Source organism: Centruroides sculpturatus, unplaced genomic scaffold (assembly GCF_000671375.1).
Source record: "Centruroides sculpturatus isolate CEXI.00-Female unplaced genomic scaffold, Cexi_2.0 scaffold1558, whole genome shotgun sequence".
Classification (NCBI taxonomy): Eukaryota; Metazoa; Arthropoda; class Arachnida; order Scorpiones; family Buthidae; genus Centruroides; species Centruroides sculpturatus.
Genome location: NW_019385743.1, coordinates 23,310 through 43,313, shown reverse-complemented (window position 1 = coordinate 43,313; position 20,004 = coordinate 23,310). Strand labels below are relative to the sequence as shown.

At 25.3% G+C, this 20,004-nt stretch overlaps 1 protein-coding gene across 1 annotated transcript in view; it reads right to left on the bottom strand.

Moving 5' to 3' along the window:
• Positions 1-18,861, bottom strand: part of LOC111641690 (protein FAM151B-like) — a 28,584-nt gene extending 9,723 nt beyond the window's left edge. Inside the window, exons 1-3 of the mRNA XM_023387895.1 lie at positions 18,469-18,861; positions 10,456-10,586; positions 1,317-1,534 (exon numbers count right to left, since the gene is read on the bottom strand). Of these exons, the coding sequence (XP_023243663.1) occupies positions 1,317-1,534; positions 10,456-10,564 (327 nt within the window). The 5' untranslated portion in view covers positions 10,565-10,586; positions 18,469-18,861. The remainder of the gene's footprint in view (positions 1-1,316; positions 1,535-10,455; positions 10,587-18,468) is intronic.
• Positions 18,862-20,004: the final 1,143 nt, after the last annotated feature.

Below are 20,004 nucleotides of genomic sequence, written 5' to 3'. Positions count from 1 at the left end.
ATTTTTATTTTCAACAATTTGTAAAACAAGTAATAAAACAAAATGCAGATAGTTTCTTCTATGTATAAGTAAAGTGAACATGAAAAAAAATCTTTTACAAATCATTCTTACAGAATTTTATAAAATTAAATCAAATTTTATCAATATGCTTAAACTAATATATCTTTATCTGCTTTGAAACATTTTTACTAAACATGTGATCTTTATTATGTTTTAACCATTGATTCAGTGGAGATGACTACATCATAAATGTAAATTCAACTTTTAGCTTTCGTTCTGCTTTCATAGCTGCGCAATTGCTTTCATAGAGTAAATATACACTTGAAAAACATCTGTTATATTTAATAATTTGAAAGATGTTAAAATATTGCAGGTTAAATAAAAAATCAATTTTTATTTAATCTACATATTTACTAATACTTTTCTGTTTAAAAAATTATTTGTTTAAATTTAATGCAAGCATCATCTTTAACAAATTACTTTAAATTAATATATATATATATAAACTTGATTAATTGTTGAATCACTGTGGAGTCAATCATTTGAATCTGATTCTAATAAAACTTGATAAATGTTTAGCTCTTAACACAGGGAGCTCCTTGTCCAAATAATAAGACTCACTTCTCAAGCATTTCCAAAAAATGCACCTGAAAATTGAGTGTTTAACTTATAAGGCTTTGAAAGCCTTATAATTATTTATTTATTTTTTAATAATATCTGTTAAGAGGTATAAATTATTTGAAAGTAGATATCAATAAAATAGACAATTAGACTGAAGATAAAAAAATAACAAAAACAAAAAACTATAGATACAACACAGATAACCTGCAAGTTATACACACACAAACACAATACATATATATATGCCTATAGTCCTTTTTTTTACTTCTTCTTCTTTATATATAATCCCACTAATCTCCAAACAATGCTGTACAATAATTAATTCAGATTAGCAAGAGTATACTGTACTTTCAAACCTTGCAAATCATTGTAATCCACACAAGAAATGCTTGAAATTAGTCATTTGAACAACAAAACTTAATATTGATTTTAAAGGTTTATTTTATGGATGTATACATCTGATAAAGAGCTAGAAGATTTAAAAGTACTTGAAACTTTGTATTACTAATTTTATTACTGTTTTGAGCTCTCCAATAAGGCAGACTATAACTAAATTTTGAAAACTGGAGATTAGTTTTAGTCTCATTAATTAAAGATTATGACATTATCTTGATATATTTAACTTTTAGTTAATCATTTAACATATTTTATATCATAAAATTAATTTAAAAACTAATTATTATTTTAAATTTTACCTTAGCTGCTATTTTGTCAAGTATCCTACATGCAGGCTCCACAACTTCTGTACATTTAAAATCCAATTTAATACCTTTATTATTATGGCAAACTGCTGTATAAAGCCACTCTTCAAGGGTCATATCACTAGCACTATCTGGTGGTTGAGCCATTACTGGAAGAGGATATGGACTGTTGCATGCCATACTTACATCAGCTTCCAACATCATGGCAGGACCTTTAATTATTCATGCAATTAAATTATTATTATAGTTATTAAAATTACTTATTATTTTCCTAATAAAAATAAAAGTTAAACAAATAGAAAAAAGTAAAAAATTTAAATTAAACAAGCTAACAGGATAACTAATATTTCTCTCAATTCTTATTAAATTGAAATGATATTAATTATTCTTAGTGTATTATCTCATAAATAACACTCAAAAAATTGTTTAAAATAGATTATTGTTATCATATATCATTCTAAAAGTAAATGTATTTAAGCTAAATCATATTATTTCAAACTGAAGAAAAATTTAATTACACTTGTATACACATGAATTCACAGTGTACTTTATACCTCTTGAGCCATTCTAGCTCCTAAATAATTGATATTACTTTTAAAATTTTTGTTTATTCAAATTATATTATTAGCAGAAAGTTTTCATTGTCATTTTAAATCTTTACTTCTGGAATAAAATTTTAAGAGAATAAAATATTAAGAAACATTATTTTCTTCCATACACACTATCTGAAATCATTTGTAAATTTAAAATTTCATTTTAAAACTGATTTTTATAAATGACTTGCAGTGTAATAATTACTTTTGCTTTGCATACGATAAAAATCATTTATTCTATAAATAAGATCTAATTGAATTTATATATAATTATTCACTTTAAGTCGAAAAATTTTCTCATTACCTTAGTGTACATAAAATAATTCCAAAATTTCAAAATAATGTCAGCAAAATTTGAAAATACTGTAAAAATATTAATTTTATGTTTGTGTTAAAACATAAAATTGGTATTTTTATTTTATGAATATTAGCAAACAAAATCCTCTTATGAAGTTTTAAAGTTGGTGAAAAGAATTCAGAGAATTTCACCATAATAAATGATTTTTGTTACTTTAAAAATTTTAAAAATTAAATCTCAGGAAAAATTGCTTAAAAGCTAATTCTTAAAATCAAAACAAGTTCCATCCCGCAGAAAATTAATTTCATAATCTAAATTTAGAATATACAAATGCCATGACTTACATTTCAAACATTTACTATAATATATATAAAACATATTATTATACTTGATCTAATTGTAGTAAATGCTACATATATACTCAGGTTAGTAATTAGTAACATAAAAATGTTAAAATATTTGTTCCATCTTTCTTAAATAAATAAAGTTTCATTTTAAGAAGAAAAATTATATTTCTTTGAGATACGAAATAGAATATATTGTAATTCAAATATATTTGAATCACAATACAAATTTAAATAATATAAATAAGACTTATTTGTTCTTTTTCTTAATATTCAAATTTATAATTATATTTCATAAAATATTTAGCAACACCTAAAGACAGTTTTCTTCATCTTTCTTAATTATTGGGGTGTGTCAACATTTTTCATCTTCATTGCATGAGTTAAGTTTTTTTTACATTTAAACATCTTTCAGAACTTGTCTTATAAGACAGAGGAACAAAATCATATGCCATAACAAAAACATATTCCAAAGATTAATAATATTTAAATTATCATTGTTTCTCTTCTATCTCTATGTAAGAATAGAATAAAAACAGCAGTTATTATCCAATTTTATCAAACAAAATTATTATTATTATTGTCTAACAATAGATTAAATTAATGTAAATAGCAATACAATACATGTATGTCTACTGGTGTATATTATCATACAACATAGATTTAAACATTAATAAGTTTTCGATAATTTTCTAAAATTTTGATGTTAAAAGATAATTTAGTTACAAAGGACTATTACAAGATCCAAGTTTAATTTCTTATATTCAGAATAAAATGTTACAATGTTATAAGAGTTTTAAAATAAAGTTAAACTTAATTTTAAAAATGTAGAATTCCTCATTAATGAACAAATCAAAGTTGATAAAATCAAAATTTAAAAATACTTATTAAGCATATCTTTTAGTATTAAATAATAGATACTTAATGATTGTAACAATAAATGATGTATTTTAAATGGTAAATCATTAATCACAAAAAGTTCTTGCAGACACATTTTAAAATTCACTCTTATCATCAGAAATTTGATAATTAAATTTTCACAAATTGTGAATATAAATTCAATATAAAAATCATCATTTATAAAGCTATTTTGTAATAAAATTATAAAATTCAGTTTAAGCAAAATATTTAATTTTATTAGATGTTAATAAAATCCAGTTTAAAAAGTTTTTAAAAATTTATCCAATAGTACCCAAACCTCTAAACTATTTTATTGCATATTTGAAAAGTATTACTGAAAAATTATTGTTTCCTTCAAAAATCTATTGAAAATTAAAGTTATATGAAAATCACATATTTAAATTTTTCAGATTAGTTTCAATTACTCTAGAAAATACAATCTTCAAAAATGTTATAAGATTAATAAATTTAAATCCTTTTAACACTGTTTATATAAATTTTATGTCATATAATTTAAAATTTCTTAACACTTGTTATGAACTTAATGCTTTTTAATTCTCCATATCACTTTCAAGAAAAATTATCTTGTTTTATATTAAATAAAAACAATTATATTGAATACATGGTAATCAAGCAAAAAGTTTCCTTAAAAATTCCAGCAAGGAGTTTAAATGTTATCACTAGATTCTACAGTAAATAAATCATTAAGATTTAAGTGTACACAATTCAGAATACTTAGATGAAGAGCAATAAGCCTGGCCACTCATGATGTTGCTATTTTTCACAAGTTAACTAAAAACTGAATATATAAAAAGGTATAACTGTCAAGTTTTTCAAAATTTGTTATATTTTTTTCAGCAAAAAAAAAAAAAATGTTTCAATGCTGATGTTAGTAAAAGGGAAAGAAAGTGCTAAGGCTATTAATTTAATTCTCAGCTTTTCTCCTAAATAGCATTAACTGTAAGTTACACGTGTATTTCCTTAAAAAACGCTGAATGTGACCACAGCTGCCAAATAAATACTGATTGATTGCATCAGCTTAATGTTGATGCAATATACATTGCTATTATTTGAAGTCTATTGTTTAAAATAATTTTTTACAATAGTAAAAAATAAAAAAAATAATCTAGTGAAAAAACAATAATAATAAAACATTTTTTTGGCCATGAATTCAAATCAGTGTAAAAAAGTCTGGTTAGGTGTACTAAATACTTGGCTTGGATGTCACGCCAACAGTTAACTCAATCAAAAACTTCAAACTAGGAGGCGTTAAAGAGAATTAAAAGAAATATTTTCTTTTAATTCTCTTTAACGCCTCCTAGTTTGAAGTTTTTGATTTAAAAGTCTGGTTATGTAAAAATTAAAAGTTTGCTAAATGTACTGATAAATCAGGAGATTACAAATGTTTTGAAGGGAGTAACTATACATCAAATTAAAACAATAGAACTCTTACCTCTTGATGTTTCTAACAATAAAAAGAACAAGATAATGCAAATGCTTCCTTACCTAGACAATGATGATGATCAAAGATAGTTTTTCCTACACATATTAGAAGTGTCATCAGATTGAAATTTACAACATAAAGATGACTGTTTATATGCACATTCCGTCTTTTTAAAGAAAACATAGTGTGGATTTGCATCTTTTCATAATCCTTAATTTTTGTATTTTCTCTAAATATAGAATTTTGTTTAAAAGTGCATTTTTTTGTCATAATCCTACTATAAGTAGCTTATATTGTATACAAAATTATTTCTGTACTATTCCATTTATATCATCATTTCCTAAATAATAAAATGTGTTATCCCAAAATTTTAATTTTTGATACATACTTCCTTTTTTTCATGTTTAGTCTTCAACTTTTTGTTTAATTACTTGAGAGCACTTAATAAATAACTAATTTATTAACCATTAAAAAGATGAAATTATTGATAAATAGCTAATTGTCAATTATTTATCTTTCTTAATAAAATATTAATAATGCATTTAAACTATGTTAAGTAATACAGGATTTTTATAGAATCTGGTAACACTGAAAAATTTATTACAAACAGACCATTATCACTTTCATAAAAATGTCATTATGAACAGAAAGTCTAAAAGTTTTTACACATCACAAAATATTATAGAAATTTGATGTGAGAACCATATGTGATATGGTAGATATCACATATGGTTCCAACACTGATGTTCAATAATTTCTTCAGGTATCCCAAATATGACAGTTATTTGTTGATGTTTCCATTTGTGTAAAATTTAATTTTGTCACTTAAAATAATGTGATTTAAAAAGGCATCATGTTGTTCTGCCTGTTGTTGAAACTACAGAACTAAAAAACAACCTTTGAGATTTTCTCTTCACAATGAGATGTATATGAAAGTGATATCATTTGTAGTCTATATGTAATAAAGTATTTTGAAGTATTACGGGACTTTATAAAAACCCTATATAACCCAAAAGAGAAAAGTGTGTTTAGTTTAAAAATGCTTGACTAAAATTTATTTCTGGAAAATATTGTTCTGTAAAGTTTTGAAAGTTAACATAAATAGATAATATATTAAATATTAAAAACAAAAGAAATGCTAGTGACTAGAAACTTGATGGATCTTAAGAATATAAATATTCTCAAGCACATTTGCAAGTTTCTTCACATGTATGTACATGAATTGCATAAATGTTTCGAATTGAATTTCAAAGCATTTATGCAATTCATAATTTAAATATAATGTTATCAAAATATTTTTGAAAAAGCCATTATTTTTCCACACAAACTGTCAGCTATTGTGGATGACCCACCTCAGTAATCTCTGACTACATCCCTATATACAGTATTGATTAATTGTAAATTTATTATAATTTAAGCATTTTTCAGTTTAATAGAAAAGCTAAAAAAATTTAAAGTATTATTTTCAAAATAATTCTTAACAAAATAAGATTGAAAAATCTTATTTTGTTAAGAATTATTTTGTTTATTATCTTATTTGTTAAGAATTAAGAATTGATATCTTATAATTATAAAATTTGTAATTGCATGTAATTATGTTTTAATATTAATAAAAATTAATTTTTACAAATTATAGAAATACAAAAATTAATAATAATTTATTATTATTTAGATACAGTATACATAAATTACACGTGTGATTAATTTGTAGGTTTTTTAGATTTATTTAGTTACATTAAAGTGACACATGGTCAATCTGTCAAGAGGGAATGCCCCCAGGAGGTCTTTTAAGAAAAACTGGTGCCTACTTAGGTATTACTAACATGAAGAAAACCCAGAAAACTCCACATAGCCAGCCTGTTGGTGAGGTGCAAACCCATGATCAGTGTTAAGTGGTTTTATCCACTTGGCCACTGATGGGCACAATTAATTTATTATTAAAGAAAATGAGTTTCAATGCTTCTACATTCACATATATTTATATCAACAGAAATACTAAAACACCTAAACAAGTAATTACATAATCAGAAGAAAGAAATTATTTAAATAATGAAATTCATACAACTGCAGTTGTATGATTTTCATTTTTTAAAACTTTTTTGCAGTTGTATGAAACCAAAAAAATTTATTTGAGAAACATTTTTAACTTTGTACAAGTCATTGTTACACTAAAACATTAAAAATACAGTGGGTGATCGGTTAACGAACATAATCCGTTCCAAGACTTTGTTCGCTATCCGAATTGTTCGTTAACCGATTATCGATTTATCATAGGTTTTAATGGGAATTTGATTAATTCGTTCTGGAGACTCCCCAAAATAAAAAATATAGGCTATACTTTCTTACTATGTTTATTTATATGTAATAATAAAATACATACGTACACAGTCTTGCATTAAACTGAAGAAACATGACCAATAAGTCATGTTTTTTCAGTTTGAAAGGGTTAAAGAATCTGTCTAATGTCGATTGCTTTTCTCTCTTCTTCAGGATTTTTCGTAAGTAATTAATAGCATTGCAATTGTAGAAATCCCCAAGCCTCAACCTGGTTTGGATGCCATTTTAAGACCGTTGTTCTGACATCATCCCACTTCTTTACAAGATCTTTAATAGCAGATATCGGCATAAGTCCGCATTTTCAGAAGAAAACATATCTTGCCGAGTTTCTTGGTATTCTTCATTCAAGAGTTCTTGGCATTCTTCTGTCGTCAGATCCGTTTCAGGTTCCATTACGAACTCTTCGATGTTCTTTATTTCTCATATGTGATTTTTGTTACTCCTTTAGCTGCTTGAGTCTTCTTGATTATATAGTATTTTTCTTAAAAAAATGAACTGTGACCTACTGTAGACCTGTTCACGCCATAGTACCCAGCAACATTAGGTATCTTCTGCCCACTCTCTACCTTTGCTATTATACTCTCACCTTACAAAAAAAAAAAAAAAAACAGACGCAAAACTTAACGAGTGCTTACCCGACAGTCTCGTGAATACATAAAAGAATTATTTTGTCATAAAAATAATAGGCTGCAATTATAAGGGAGAGTTTTAAAGTTCGGAGGAATACTATCCGATCGGTATATATCGGCTTGAGCATCGATGTCGACGTCTCCCACACTCCGAAAAGTTTCAAATTGTTGCCCGAAGACAAGGAAAGTCCAGTTGGTATTCGTTATTTTATGTCGCTTCTTCTTGTTTGTTCTGTGGGATGTTCGTTATCCGATCATGTGTTCGTTGTCCGAACATAAAAATCTTTCGCGAAAGTGTTCGTTATCCGATTTGTTCGTTGTCCGATCTGTTCGTTAACCAATCACCCACTGTATATAGAAATACAAATTTTAAACAAACAGAATAAAAAGAAGAATTCTTTAACCACTCAACAGTGAGGGATGGATATATCCATCCAGGGCAATCATGTAGCAGTGGTGAGGAACAGATATATCCATTAAATTCTTTTGAGGGTATTGCCAAAAACTACCACGAAAAAAAATTTACATAAAAAATGAATTATGTAACAATAAAAAAAGACTTTTCTTTACTAGACATAACTGTTTACAAAATCTTTATCCAAAATGGTAATGACAAAAAATGCATGGAAAAATACTTTAAAAATTTCCCACATTTATTCTCCACTACTTTGGGGTAGCACCATACCTGACTATACCTGACACTGCTGAAAGGTTAATGTATTAGAGCTGATGATGACTTGTGCAAAGTCAAAATTGCTCCTCAACTAAAAGCAAATTTTTCAGTTTTCCTTAATTAGCAGTTGTATAAATTTCATTAAATAGGCTATGTATATAAGAACATTATGATATAAAAATATTTTTTGTGTGTGTTGTTACAAAGAAGAGAAATTGGAAATTACTACAGTTTATCTTAATATGATGTTTATTTTATATATTAAATATTGATATTTATTAACAATTTATATGTTCATTTACTTTTGAAAAAGATTTTGAGATGAGATGTGAATGTCAGATTTCTGGAGTCAGTGCTAATTACCTATTAATAACAACATAACAGAATGAAAGTCTGTCTGTTTCATAAATTTGTTTTCAAAAAGGTAAAAAATGAAAATTATTTAATATTGAAAACACCAATAGTTTAAAAATTTTAAATAAAAAAAGCATTCATAATGATGAAAAAACATAGTATGGAATTCACACCAACACACTTAATTGAGAGAAAAAGAATAAGTCAACAAAAACAGTGTTAAAGGGCTTTATTTTAATTCCTTTGCTAGCAGTTTTGATATTAATATAAATATCGTCACCAGGCAACTGAAATGGAAGACTTTTTCCAAACAAAACTTTCAAAGTACAGAATTGGAACAACATTAATCAAACAGAATACAAACTACAATAAAAATTGCCAGGACGAATTCACATTAAGAAAAAATATATTTCTTGCTAGACTATACATACAAATGACTCCAAATTCTTCAGTCCTTTCACACACTTGTAGAGGCATTAACAAATCTTCAGCAGAACCAATCTTTTATTATAGGCTACTTGTCCACCATCAAATATAAAAAAAGTTAAAAAATCCTCTAGCAAACACAATTATAAAATTAATAATTACATTAAAAATTGCCAGGATGAATTCACATTCAGAAACTTTTTTAGAGCTAGAGGACTTTTTTTTTNTCTAGCAAGAAATATATTTTTTCTAAAAAGAATACAAACTTTTAACATAAATCTTTTTTTTTTTTTTTTTTAACATTTGTTTGGAAAAAGTCTTCCATTTCAGTTGCCTTGATGACAATATTTATATTAAAATCAAAAGCACTAGCAAAGGAATTAAAATAAAGCCCTTTAATGCCATGTTTTGTTGACTTATTCTTTTTCTTTTAAGCATTCATAATGAATAAAAGAAAACACATTTTCATTACAGGTTTGACTTTTTTTTTTTCTGTTTATTACATTTGTTAATTTTTTTCCTATCTATTTAATAAATTGAGATATAAATTATCTAAGTTTATTCATTACTTTGTATTAATAAATTTGAAAAAATAATAAGAAAAAATTAAACAAGTAAATTGTTTTGGTTTTTATACAGTTTTACTACAAAGATTAATATCAAAGTTAGAAAATGTTTTTTAAGATTTTTATGATATGAAATTTGTATCTTAATATTTTTAAATATCAGTATTCAATTTTGACTATCAATATTTTTAAATATTGATTGTCAAAATTTTACTTTGGATGTGAATTAATAAAAAATCAAAAGTATTACTAAATTAAATGCAATTATTTTGTTCAATATTTTAAAAATGTTTTTACTTCAATGTAGCCCCTAAGTTGAATTCCAACATACTTGGTATTCAACTTCGTTTTTACATAATACTAAAATTTGTAATTTATTAAATCAAAAATTATTACAATTGTAATTTGATATTTATTTATTCATGATAGCTTCAATAAGATTATAATGATACCATTATAGAAAAGCTTTATATACTTTCTGTTTAAATACATAAATTAGTTAATAAACTGAGTAAGTAAACATGTTTTTTCAAGAAATATGATTGTAATTATATATGCATAAAAGTTACCTCTGAGAGCAGCATCTAATTTTGCTTTACTATTAACTGCATGAGCCCAAGTCACTCTAAGACCATCTCCTTCAACATCTGGAAAATACTCTATAAGGCTGAAAGGCATGTCATATGCACAGGAATTATTCCTATTAAAAAAGTTTTAATGCATTAAAATAAATAAACAACAAAATTTATCTTTTTATAAAGAGTATGTAAATTTTTTCACATTAATGTTAATTTATTTAGAGACTTATATTTGATGCATCACTGTAAATCATTGTAAATTTTATTTTAAAAAAATTAAAAAATAAATTTGAAGTTATTATAAAATTAGCTTACTGCCATGCAGTAAAGTCTATCAATAAAAAAAAATTCTCCGTATTTTTCCAGTCTAATAAATACAAAACAGGATGTTTCTAGACAGATAGCTTCCTTAAATTTAAATATTCTGATGTCTGCTAGACCAGGTGACAGCAAAACAGGTTGTTGTTTACCAAATGTAGTACACCTAGGTGACTGGTACAACATTACTAAGAGAAAGTCACTTCCCAGTCACTGTTTTTCTTACATTACATAATATATTTATAGTGTAAGTCTTACATCTTAAGTTTTTATTAATATATTTAGGCTGCTTCACTGAAATCAATAAATTTCAAGAAACATTTGCCTTATTATTTCATAAGAAAATAAAAAATTTGTAAATTTGAATTAATTTAATTTATCAATGTTAAAGTTATTTTATTTTACTCATGTGTAAAATTGTTTTGATTCATTAAATAAAGAAATAATAAAAAGAAAATGGCAAAATAAAAAATATTAGTAATTATTTCTACACTTATCATGAAACAATGGAAATATAATAAAAATAATTTCTTACACTACTTTCATATGCAAATAAATGAGAGAATACAAACCAGTCCGAAAACTATTCCTAGATTACCGGTCAATGACATACAATTAACATTAAAGATAACAACAAGACTATAGTTTATATAATTATTTCTTTGAAACTTTCATAGAGTTATAACTGAAAATACCACATACTATGATGTTTTGCAAACATTTAAATTTAGAAAATGATAAAATAAAACAAAAGCTAAGCTAGGTTGCTATAAAATGCAATGAAATACAATTGCATAACAAGTATAATGAAAATTATAAAAAAATAATTTCATATTTTAATTTCATACTCAAGGCCTTTACTACGCGNTCAGTCATCTATTAAACCTAATTCTTATTATAACAGATAAAATTAATTTATATTATAACAGATTAAAATTAAATATGAAAATAAAGATAAATAATGCTAAATCAATCAATTTTCAACAAAATTTAAAAATATTTAAATCCTATATTAAATATATATATATATTCTCTTGCTAGTGAAGAAAGAGATTAAAGAATGCAGTTGAATAAAAAAATAGATTTATTTTCTATTTGACCACATTCTTTAATCTTTTTATTTTCTTACTCTTCTTGCACAGTGGTTTCTCTACTATATTTTTTCTGATTCTAATTCACTTTCTATTGTTTTTTTAAATATTTATCATATTAAAACAATTGCTTTAAAACATTAATCATTGCAATTTCATACAATTAAACTTTCAAAACAATTCAAAATTACATAAACTAAATATTCATTTCTTAAAAATCCAAATGAATATTTTATTATTAAATCTCTACCTGCATTACTATAACCAATTAATAAACTCCAAATACCTTTAAAATGCAGTCTATTTTAAAAAACTTTTTGAATGTTTTCGGTCAAATTAGCAGACCTTCAAGATCGAACTAACAGAATTTAAATTTGCCAAACGGAAATTCCAAAACATACGCTCTACAATCTTCTCAGATTCGATTGTGCAAGTAATAGCATCAGCATGGAAAGCGGCAGCATTACAATTATAAAGAACAAATAGACTTGCGCAATCGAATCTGAGAAGATTGTGGAGCGTATGTTTTGGAATTTCTGTTTGGCAAATTTAAATTCTGTTAGTTTGATCCTGAAGAAAATCTGTTAATTTGACCGAAAATGTTCAAAAAGTTTTTAAAAATAGACTGCATTTTAAAGGTATTTGGAGTTTATTAATTGAATATTTTATTAAAATTATATAAAAGTTAATTATAAAGTATCAAAAAATAAATTTAAAAAATATCTTTGCTGATTTGAGAGATGAGTTTATGACATTGATCTTCATTTAATAGATCACAAATTTGAATGCTATTCCAGTCACAGATTTTTGTCTTTTATGAGTTTTAATAAGGATTGTAACTGATACACAAGAAAAAATGGATGCATTCCTGATTGGGAAGAGAACTGTAGCCACATTGTTCTTATTATACATAGGTTACTTCTAAGTTTTGTCCTACACATCATCTATTGATCATAGCAAAATAAGCCTTTTGCCAATCAAAGCAGCATGAAAAATAAGCAAAGTAAAGTCCAAATCAAGATCCCATTTTCAGTACTTTCTCAGAAAGCATTAAGAAAATACCAGAAAATGGCAGTGTAGATGAAAATCAAATATTGGATGATTATTCGTTACAACTTTTTAATAATTTCAGTAAAGATGAGTGTTTTTCAGAAATGTTTTCTGTTTTGGGAGAACATTGTCCTTTCTTGAAAACCATTATGCAATGGTATAAACAGTTTAAAAGTAGTAATTTTGATATGGAGTAGGGATTGTAAATGTATCAACTTTTTCATTTACCAGTAATTCGGTAAATTAAAATTAAAATACCAGTTTACCGGTAAATTTTTTTATTGAAAAATAAAATTAAGATGATAAAAAATATAAGTCATTATGATTTCCATTTCACATTTTTTATTTCAAAGATATCAAATATAAAAAATATAAAAATTAAAGTATTATTCTAAACAAACTATAATAATAAATATAGAAATAAACAAAAATAAAATAATACAGAAAAATAAAAATACAACAGAAATAATATATAGTACCTAATACCATTTTATTGATTACCATCTTTTAAAATTAACTTCTCAAGAAAGTTAAATTATTTATAGTCTTATCTCCTAATTTTGATCTAATTTTTGTACAAAATAAGCCAGATCCCGAGAATACCCTTTCTGATTCAACACTTGTTGGACGAATGGTCATTAAATTAAAATTAAACAAAAAATACTTCACATAAAATTAATAATGAGGTATATTGTTGCTTACACTTACCTGTTTTTTTTTTTTTTTTCAATGCCCCTTTAGCCATTTTAAATATCTATTAATACAATATTTTCTACACAGAAATTTTTAGTATGGATTTTTCATTTACCGAATGTTTTTTTGTCAATTTATTGGTTAACTGGTAAATCAGTAAACCGGTATACATTCCCTAATATGGAGGACAACCCATGCTCAGATAGGCCAGCAGAAGCAGTGACATCAGAAAATATAGCTGCTGTAAAGAAATTTTTCAGTGAAGACAGGCAAATCACCTATCAGCAGATTCAGGAACTATTGAATATTAGTGCATCATCTGTTTACGACTTTCTGCACAAGCACTTAGGATTAAGAAAGGATTGTTTGCTTTGGGTGCCCTATTCATTGATAAAGATGCAGAAGTATAACAGGTAGAAAGGTGTAAAAAAATGATTACAGTTTGAGTCTGGGACATCCAAGAATTTTAGCAGCATTATAACGGGTGACAAGACCTAGCCGCATTATTATGATGTGCCAACAAAATCTCAGAGCAAAGTTTGGCTCTTTGAAGAAGAAACAATTCCAGTAGAAGTCCAAATATCACAATCAACAAAGAAACAAATGATTGCTGCATTCTTTGCAAAACTTGGTATTGTAGAGACAGTCATACTAGAAAAACAGCATATAGTCACTAGTTCCTGGTACACCCAAACATGTTTGCCAAAAGTCATTCAACAACCGAGGAACATCTGCCCAGACCCCAGCTTAACACATGGTTTCTCCACCATGATAATACTCCAGCACATAGGTCAAAGGATACAGTCACCTATTTGATTAAGTCTGGACTAACTGTTTCGGATCACCCTCCATACAATCCAGATCTTGTTCCCTGTGACTTTGGCTTATTTCCAGAAGACCATAAAAAAACATCTCAAAGGAAGACAATTTTCCAATGACGATGATGAGCTTCTGGCAGTGTGGGATCAAGAGTATGCCGATCCTCCAGAAGAAAAGTGGAAGGTGTGGTTTGATGACTGGTTTTGACATATGGCAAGTTGTATTGAGTAGTGGTGGTGAGTATCTTGAAAGACTAAAAAGTAAACCTGAGGGACAGAACTTCCGAGCAACCTATGTATAAAAATAAATAAACAACCACAATCGATTTTGGTTATTTATTTATTTTAGAATTCTTGTTATCATTTATTTTTAAATTTTTGTATAAGAATAATAATACATATACTAAAGTAATTTGAAATGGATCAAAGAAATTCCTATCAAAATAAAATTATTATTAAAATTAATAAGAAAAATTAGAAAAGTTTTATTTATTATATAGTTTCTGATATTAAATAACATTTCTTCATTGTCATTTAGCATAAAATTATACAGTATATTTTATTTTATTTGTTAAGAATCATCGAATGAATCCATATGTAGCATTTAAGTAAAAAGCTGCCTAAATATGACAGAATTAATGACCTAGAAAACTGATCATTTATTCACGAATCAATTGACAAACACAACAAAACAGCAAAATTAACAGCCAAATTCTTTCTTTATTTTTATTAAAAAGAATGAAAGCACTTAATAATAAAATACAAATTAGGTACAGCTGAATATAACAAATATAAAATATATGCTTAAATACATATATTAAGTGAAATCTTGCTTCAGTGAACATATTAATATAAATTCCAAGAGTTTGGAAGGCATTTAGTGTCTTCCAAACTCTTGGAAGACACTAAATGCCTTCCAGATTTATATACTCTTATTTGTTATGTTCAGCAATACTTGATTTGTATTTTATTTTTTATTTATTTTCTATTTGGCTATATTTATTAACATGTATACATTTTTTCAAGTGTGTTCATTAGCATAAGTATTTCAGATGCTTATGTTATTTATTTATCCATTTGTATACAAATTTTAATTTTTGTGTTCCTGTTCCTTTAAAGTTAGCTATTCAAACATTTAGTTCGAATTGTTCTGTGCTATTCCCATTGTTGATCTATTAAACAGATTGAAATTGTTTGGCAGTAAACTAATTTCACTGTTTTGTGTGTTTATTAATTAGAATTAATGAACATCTAATTAGAACATATAGCAGTAATTAAAAAATAGAAAGGAAGATGATGATAAAAGAAATAAAAGTTTTGTATCTTTCACTAGGAAAATGGTTTTTCTGTTGTATTTTTGTCTTTATTTTCTATATATATTCTTCTGACTCTATACTAAAAATAAAATATGACTAAAATTGAAATTTCTCACTAAAATTTCATGTAAAATAGTAATGCATGAATAAATATATATGTTTGGTTACTACCATCAAAATATGATTTGTTGATGTTTTTAAATTATTATAAAAATTATTTGTAAATTAATTTCATAAAAATGCTAGAACACATTTTATTTTATAATTAATTAAAGCATTTCTTGCTTGTAATCTAAGAATATTCATTAGGAATATTTGTATAGGGCCTATTAGTCAAATCTTCTTGTTAAACATCTGATAATAGATATATTTGCTAAAATACATTAGAAATTTTATTTCTGTGGTATTTCAGGTTGGCTAATTCCAATAAAACATTTCTTATGTGAACACATTTTGAAAATATATGCCTAAAGTAAAAAGTTTTCTCATGTTATTAAATTATTTTTTAATAGAATTTGATTGTTTAACATATAAGTTTTATCAAAACAATTCTACTAATGTTCAAAATTTTTAATCATTTTTAACCTGGGACCTTTTGTAGTCTTTAGTGCAGTCTGATAAAATATAAAATAGTCTACTATAGGCATTACTTGTTAAAAATTTGTTTTTCTTAATTTTTCAGATAAATTAACTTAAAAAATTACATTCAGAATACATGAATATTTTTTATGCATATTTTCTGAACATAGATATTTATGCAATTTGCAATACAACATTTAGACTCATGACATGATTCTGAAATGGGATGTGGTTTTCTGATTTAAATAATTTCCCAATCTGGTTCTATCCCTATCTATTCCATAATTAGAAAGCCACAAATGATTAAAAAAATTCTGAAATAATCAGTTTTTCACAATAGTTGTTCAATTAACTAGTCTATCATAGTTTAGTTAATGAGAGAAATACTTCTCATAAAAAAATAAATTTTTAACTTGATATCTAAATAATAATTATATTAGATAAATTTGTAAAATCAATTATTATGTATATTGATTATTTCTAAGAATATTAAATAACTAACCAAACCAAAGTCACTTGCTTATAGTACACCTATAGCATACTTGTTACTTAAAATATCTATTTAAATATCTACATGAAGTTGATCTATTATTTGCAATAATATATCAAACTTGTTTTTGATTCCTATATTAATAAAATGGTAAATTAGTTTCCTAAAATTGTAAGAAACAAAAAAGTGTAAAGAATGATTTTGTATATATATTTTTTTTTAAATTGTGTTCATAATCATATAAAACATGAGTAATCCAATTGTTAACTATTGTTGATCAGGTAAACAAGCTATACTTTGGACTTGAAAGGAAGTAGGTCTACATATTTCATTAAAATTAAATAATTTTAGAGTTATATGGTATATAAGGAGTTTATATGATTTCAATTACAAAATTCTCTTTTCTAGTAAATAATTATTTTCTAATAATGGTGGTCAAAATATAAAAGGAAAATTTAATACCAAGTTTTCAACTTGTTTAAAATTAGAAAATTTTCAAGAATGAAGTTAAAACTTTTCCAGGAAATGCTAATTTTATATTTTGTTACATTAATGAAAATTATTATTATTTTTATATGTGAACAAATTGTAAAAGTTAAAATACTATTCAAATAAAATACATGATTTTGTCTTTTGTTTGCATTAATTTTATTGAATTTTAAAGAAAAAAAGATCTGCAAAAATTATACTTATAACTAACTTATAATTCTCCTTAATAAACTACATCAGGAAAAAATTTTTTAAATATTCAATCTATATAACATAGTTTCTATTTTCTTAAATTATAACTTGTCTCATAAATAAACTAAAATTGGCAAGATTTATTTCTGTCAAGTATTATTAGCACCTTGATAAACTGTAAAACTCTCTATAGAAGGAAAATAACAATAATAATAATAATAAACAAAAAAGGATTCAGAAGTAAGCCTCTAAAATTTGTTTCCTACATGCCAAATTATTGGTAGAAACCAATGAGAATTTAAAAACAAATAAATTGGAACAATAACCTAAAACAAAATCTAAAATTGCTGTTTTCTTCTTTACAAGAGGAGACTAAAAACTTTATATATTGTGAAGCATATTACCAACATGAAATTGGCTGCATTCGGCAGACGCAACAGTTCCGGAGCTGTCGAGTACTATTCTGCCGAACACCCTATACAGTAGTACTGTTTTGGAACACGTTTGGTATTTTGACATCGCATTTAGTAGCGTCTTTCATTTACGCTGCCTGAAACCGACCAACGACAGCTGCTTTTTGTTCCAATCTCACTCAAGTTCAGCAGATGTAACTATGTAACAGCCACCGATTAAGACACCTTTGCTCGGTTACAACTATCGAGTCTGCCGAACACAGCCATCGTTTGACAACATACAATATTAGGTATCCAGGGTTGGTGCAGCATGTTATATCATAGTAATTGATAACCACAAAGTACATTGAATTTATCTTTAAGAAATTCATATAAATTTGTTGAAACTAAACAGTGTAGAAAATGCACAGGATGTTTGATAAATGAAAACATAATATTTTATCTTTAATAATTGTAACTTTTATCATAATAAATATACAACCAAAGCATTTATGAATTACATAATTATAAGCATATATTTAAACATTTTAGAAATAAAAAAAAAAAGATAATTACCTGTTAACATCCACTCCAATAAATAATTTAAAGATTCTTTCATTTATTCGCAACTGTTTAATCACAGTTTAGGTAGAAATGTCATTTTTCATTTTGGAAAACTTGCATAAAATATAAAAGTTCGTTCTGTATTTCGATGGACCAGAAATCATTTTTTGCACAATCTAAGAATGTGGATAGTTTTTTTTCTAAAATTATATTTAACGCGTATTTATTTATAAATTCTTACATTTTGATGATTCTAGTTTAAATTACTAACGCTATTTATTTACGAAAATGAATCTCGAAACTCAAAAAGAAAACAAAAGTAGAGCGAGACAACAATTACGAGAATCCGTTGACGGCGCGCATAATACTAACAACTGCGCTCGAACAAATGCAACGGAATAATACTGTAGATGGAGCCATAATTCATTTTAACACGTGATCGACTTTCCTGTTTTCTTTATTTAGACGAAAATTTAAGTAAACAGGATATTAATAAAATTCTAATAGAGAAAATTTAAAATATATATTGCAAAATCGAAAATATTTTAAATTTAAATTTTCCGTTTATGTAGGCTATACTGTATACTGTATATATTTTTCATTGTTTATTTATTTGGAACGTTTTTAACTTCAATTTAACACTGTTTATTATAACGTTTACAATTTAAATTCAAATTTATTTTAATCATAATATTTTTTACATTGAAATACGGTTTTAAATCTTGGTTTTGACATTGAAACTGTTCATTTTCGTTTAGTTTTTTTATTTATTTTTTAACAATTGTTAATTATATTGGGGAATTTTCTTTCCTATTGAAAAACATTCAAGAAATTATCATGTTAAATTTTGTCTTCCTGAAGCTCAAAGTACAGTACAATTCAAAGTGACTTCATCAGAGAAACATTTCCAAAATAAAACAAAAAATATATTTTTAGTTAATTTTTTAAATCTAATACAATAATAGTTTATTCTTAAAGTATTCAATTTATTTATTTTTAAAATTTTTTATAACAAATTCAAAAAACTGGCCGATTGAATAAATATCTAATTATTGTTGGGACTCTTGGTGACGTCATTTGTGTTTTTGGACAGATTTTTTTGTGTCATACGATGAATAACATTACATAAATATTGCATGATGTTAATTGAATATTAATTTATTATTTTTATATTTAAAAAGTATCAAAAGAAAGAAATATAAATTTATTTTTTTATTTTTTGAAAAATAGTAAAAAAACTGTTTTTATTTGTTTTATCAATTTTATTCATATATTTTTGTGGTTTTCTGAGAGGTAGTGTTCAGGACCCATCTCATTTTCCTCAGTTCTCATGCCCTGGATATTAGATAATTTAGTTAATTTCTGCTCCTAACTAGTTTTAAAAGTTTTAAATATATATAAAACTAAAAAAATATTTTTAATAATATACAGTATTTACATTATTTTAAAATTTTAATTTTAGAAGCTAAAATACAAATTTGAAAATTAAAATTTTCTTAGTATTACAACTTAATCAAAGAAATTCTCTCCATATTTTTCCTAAATCAC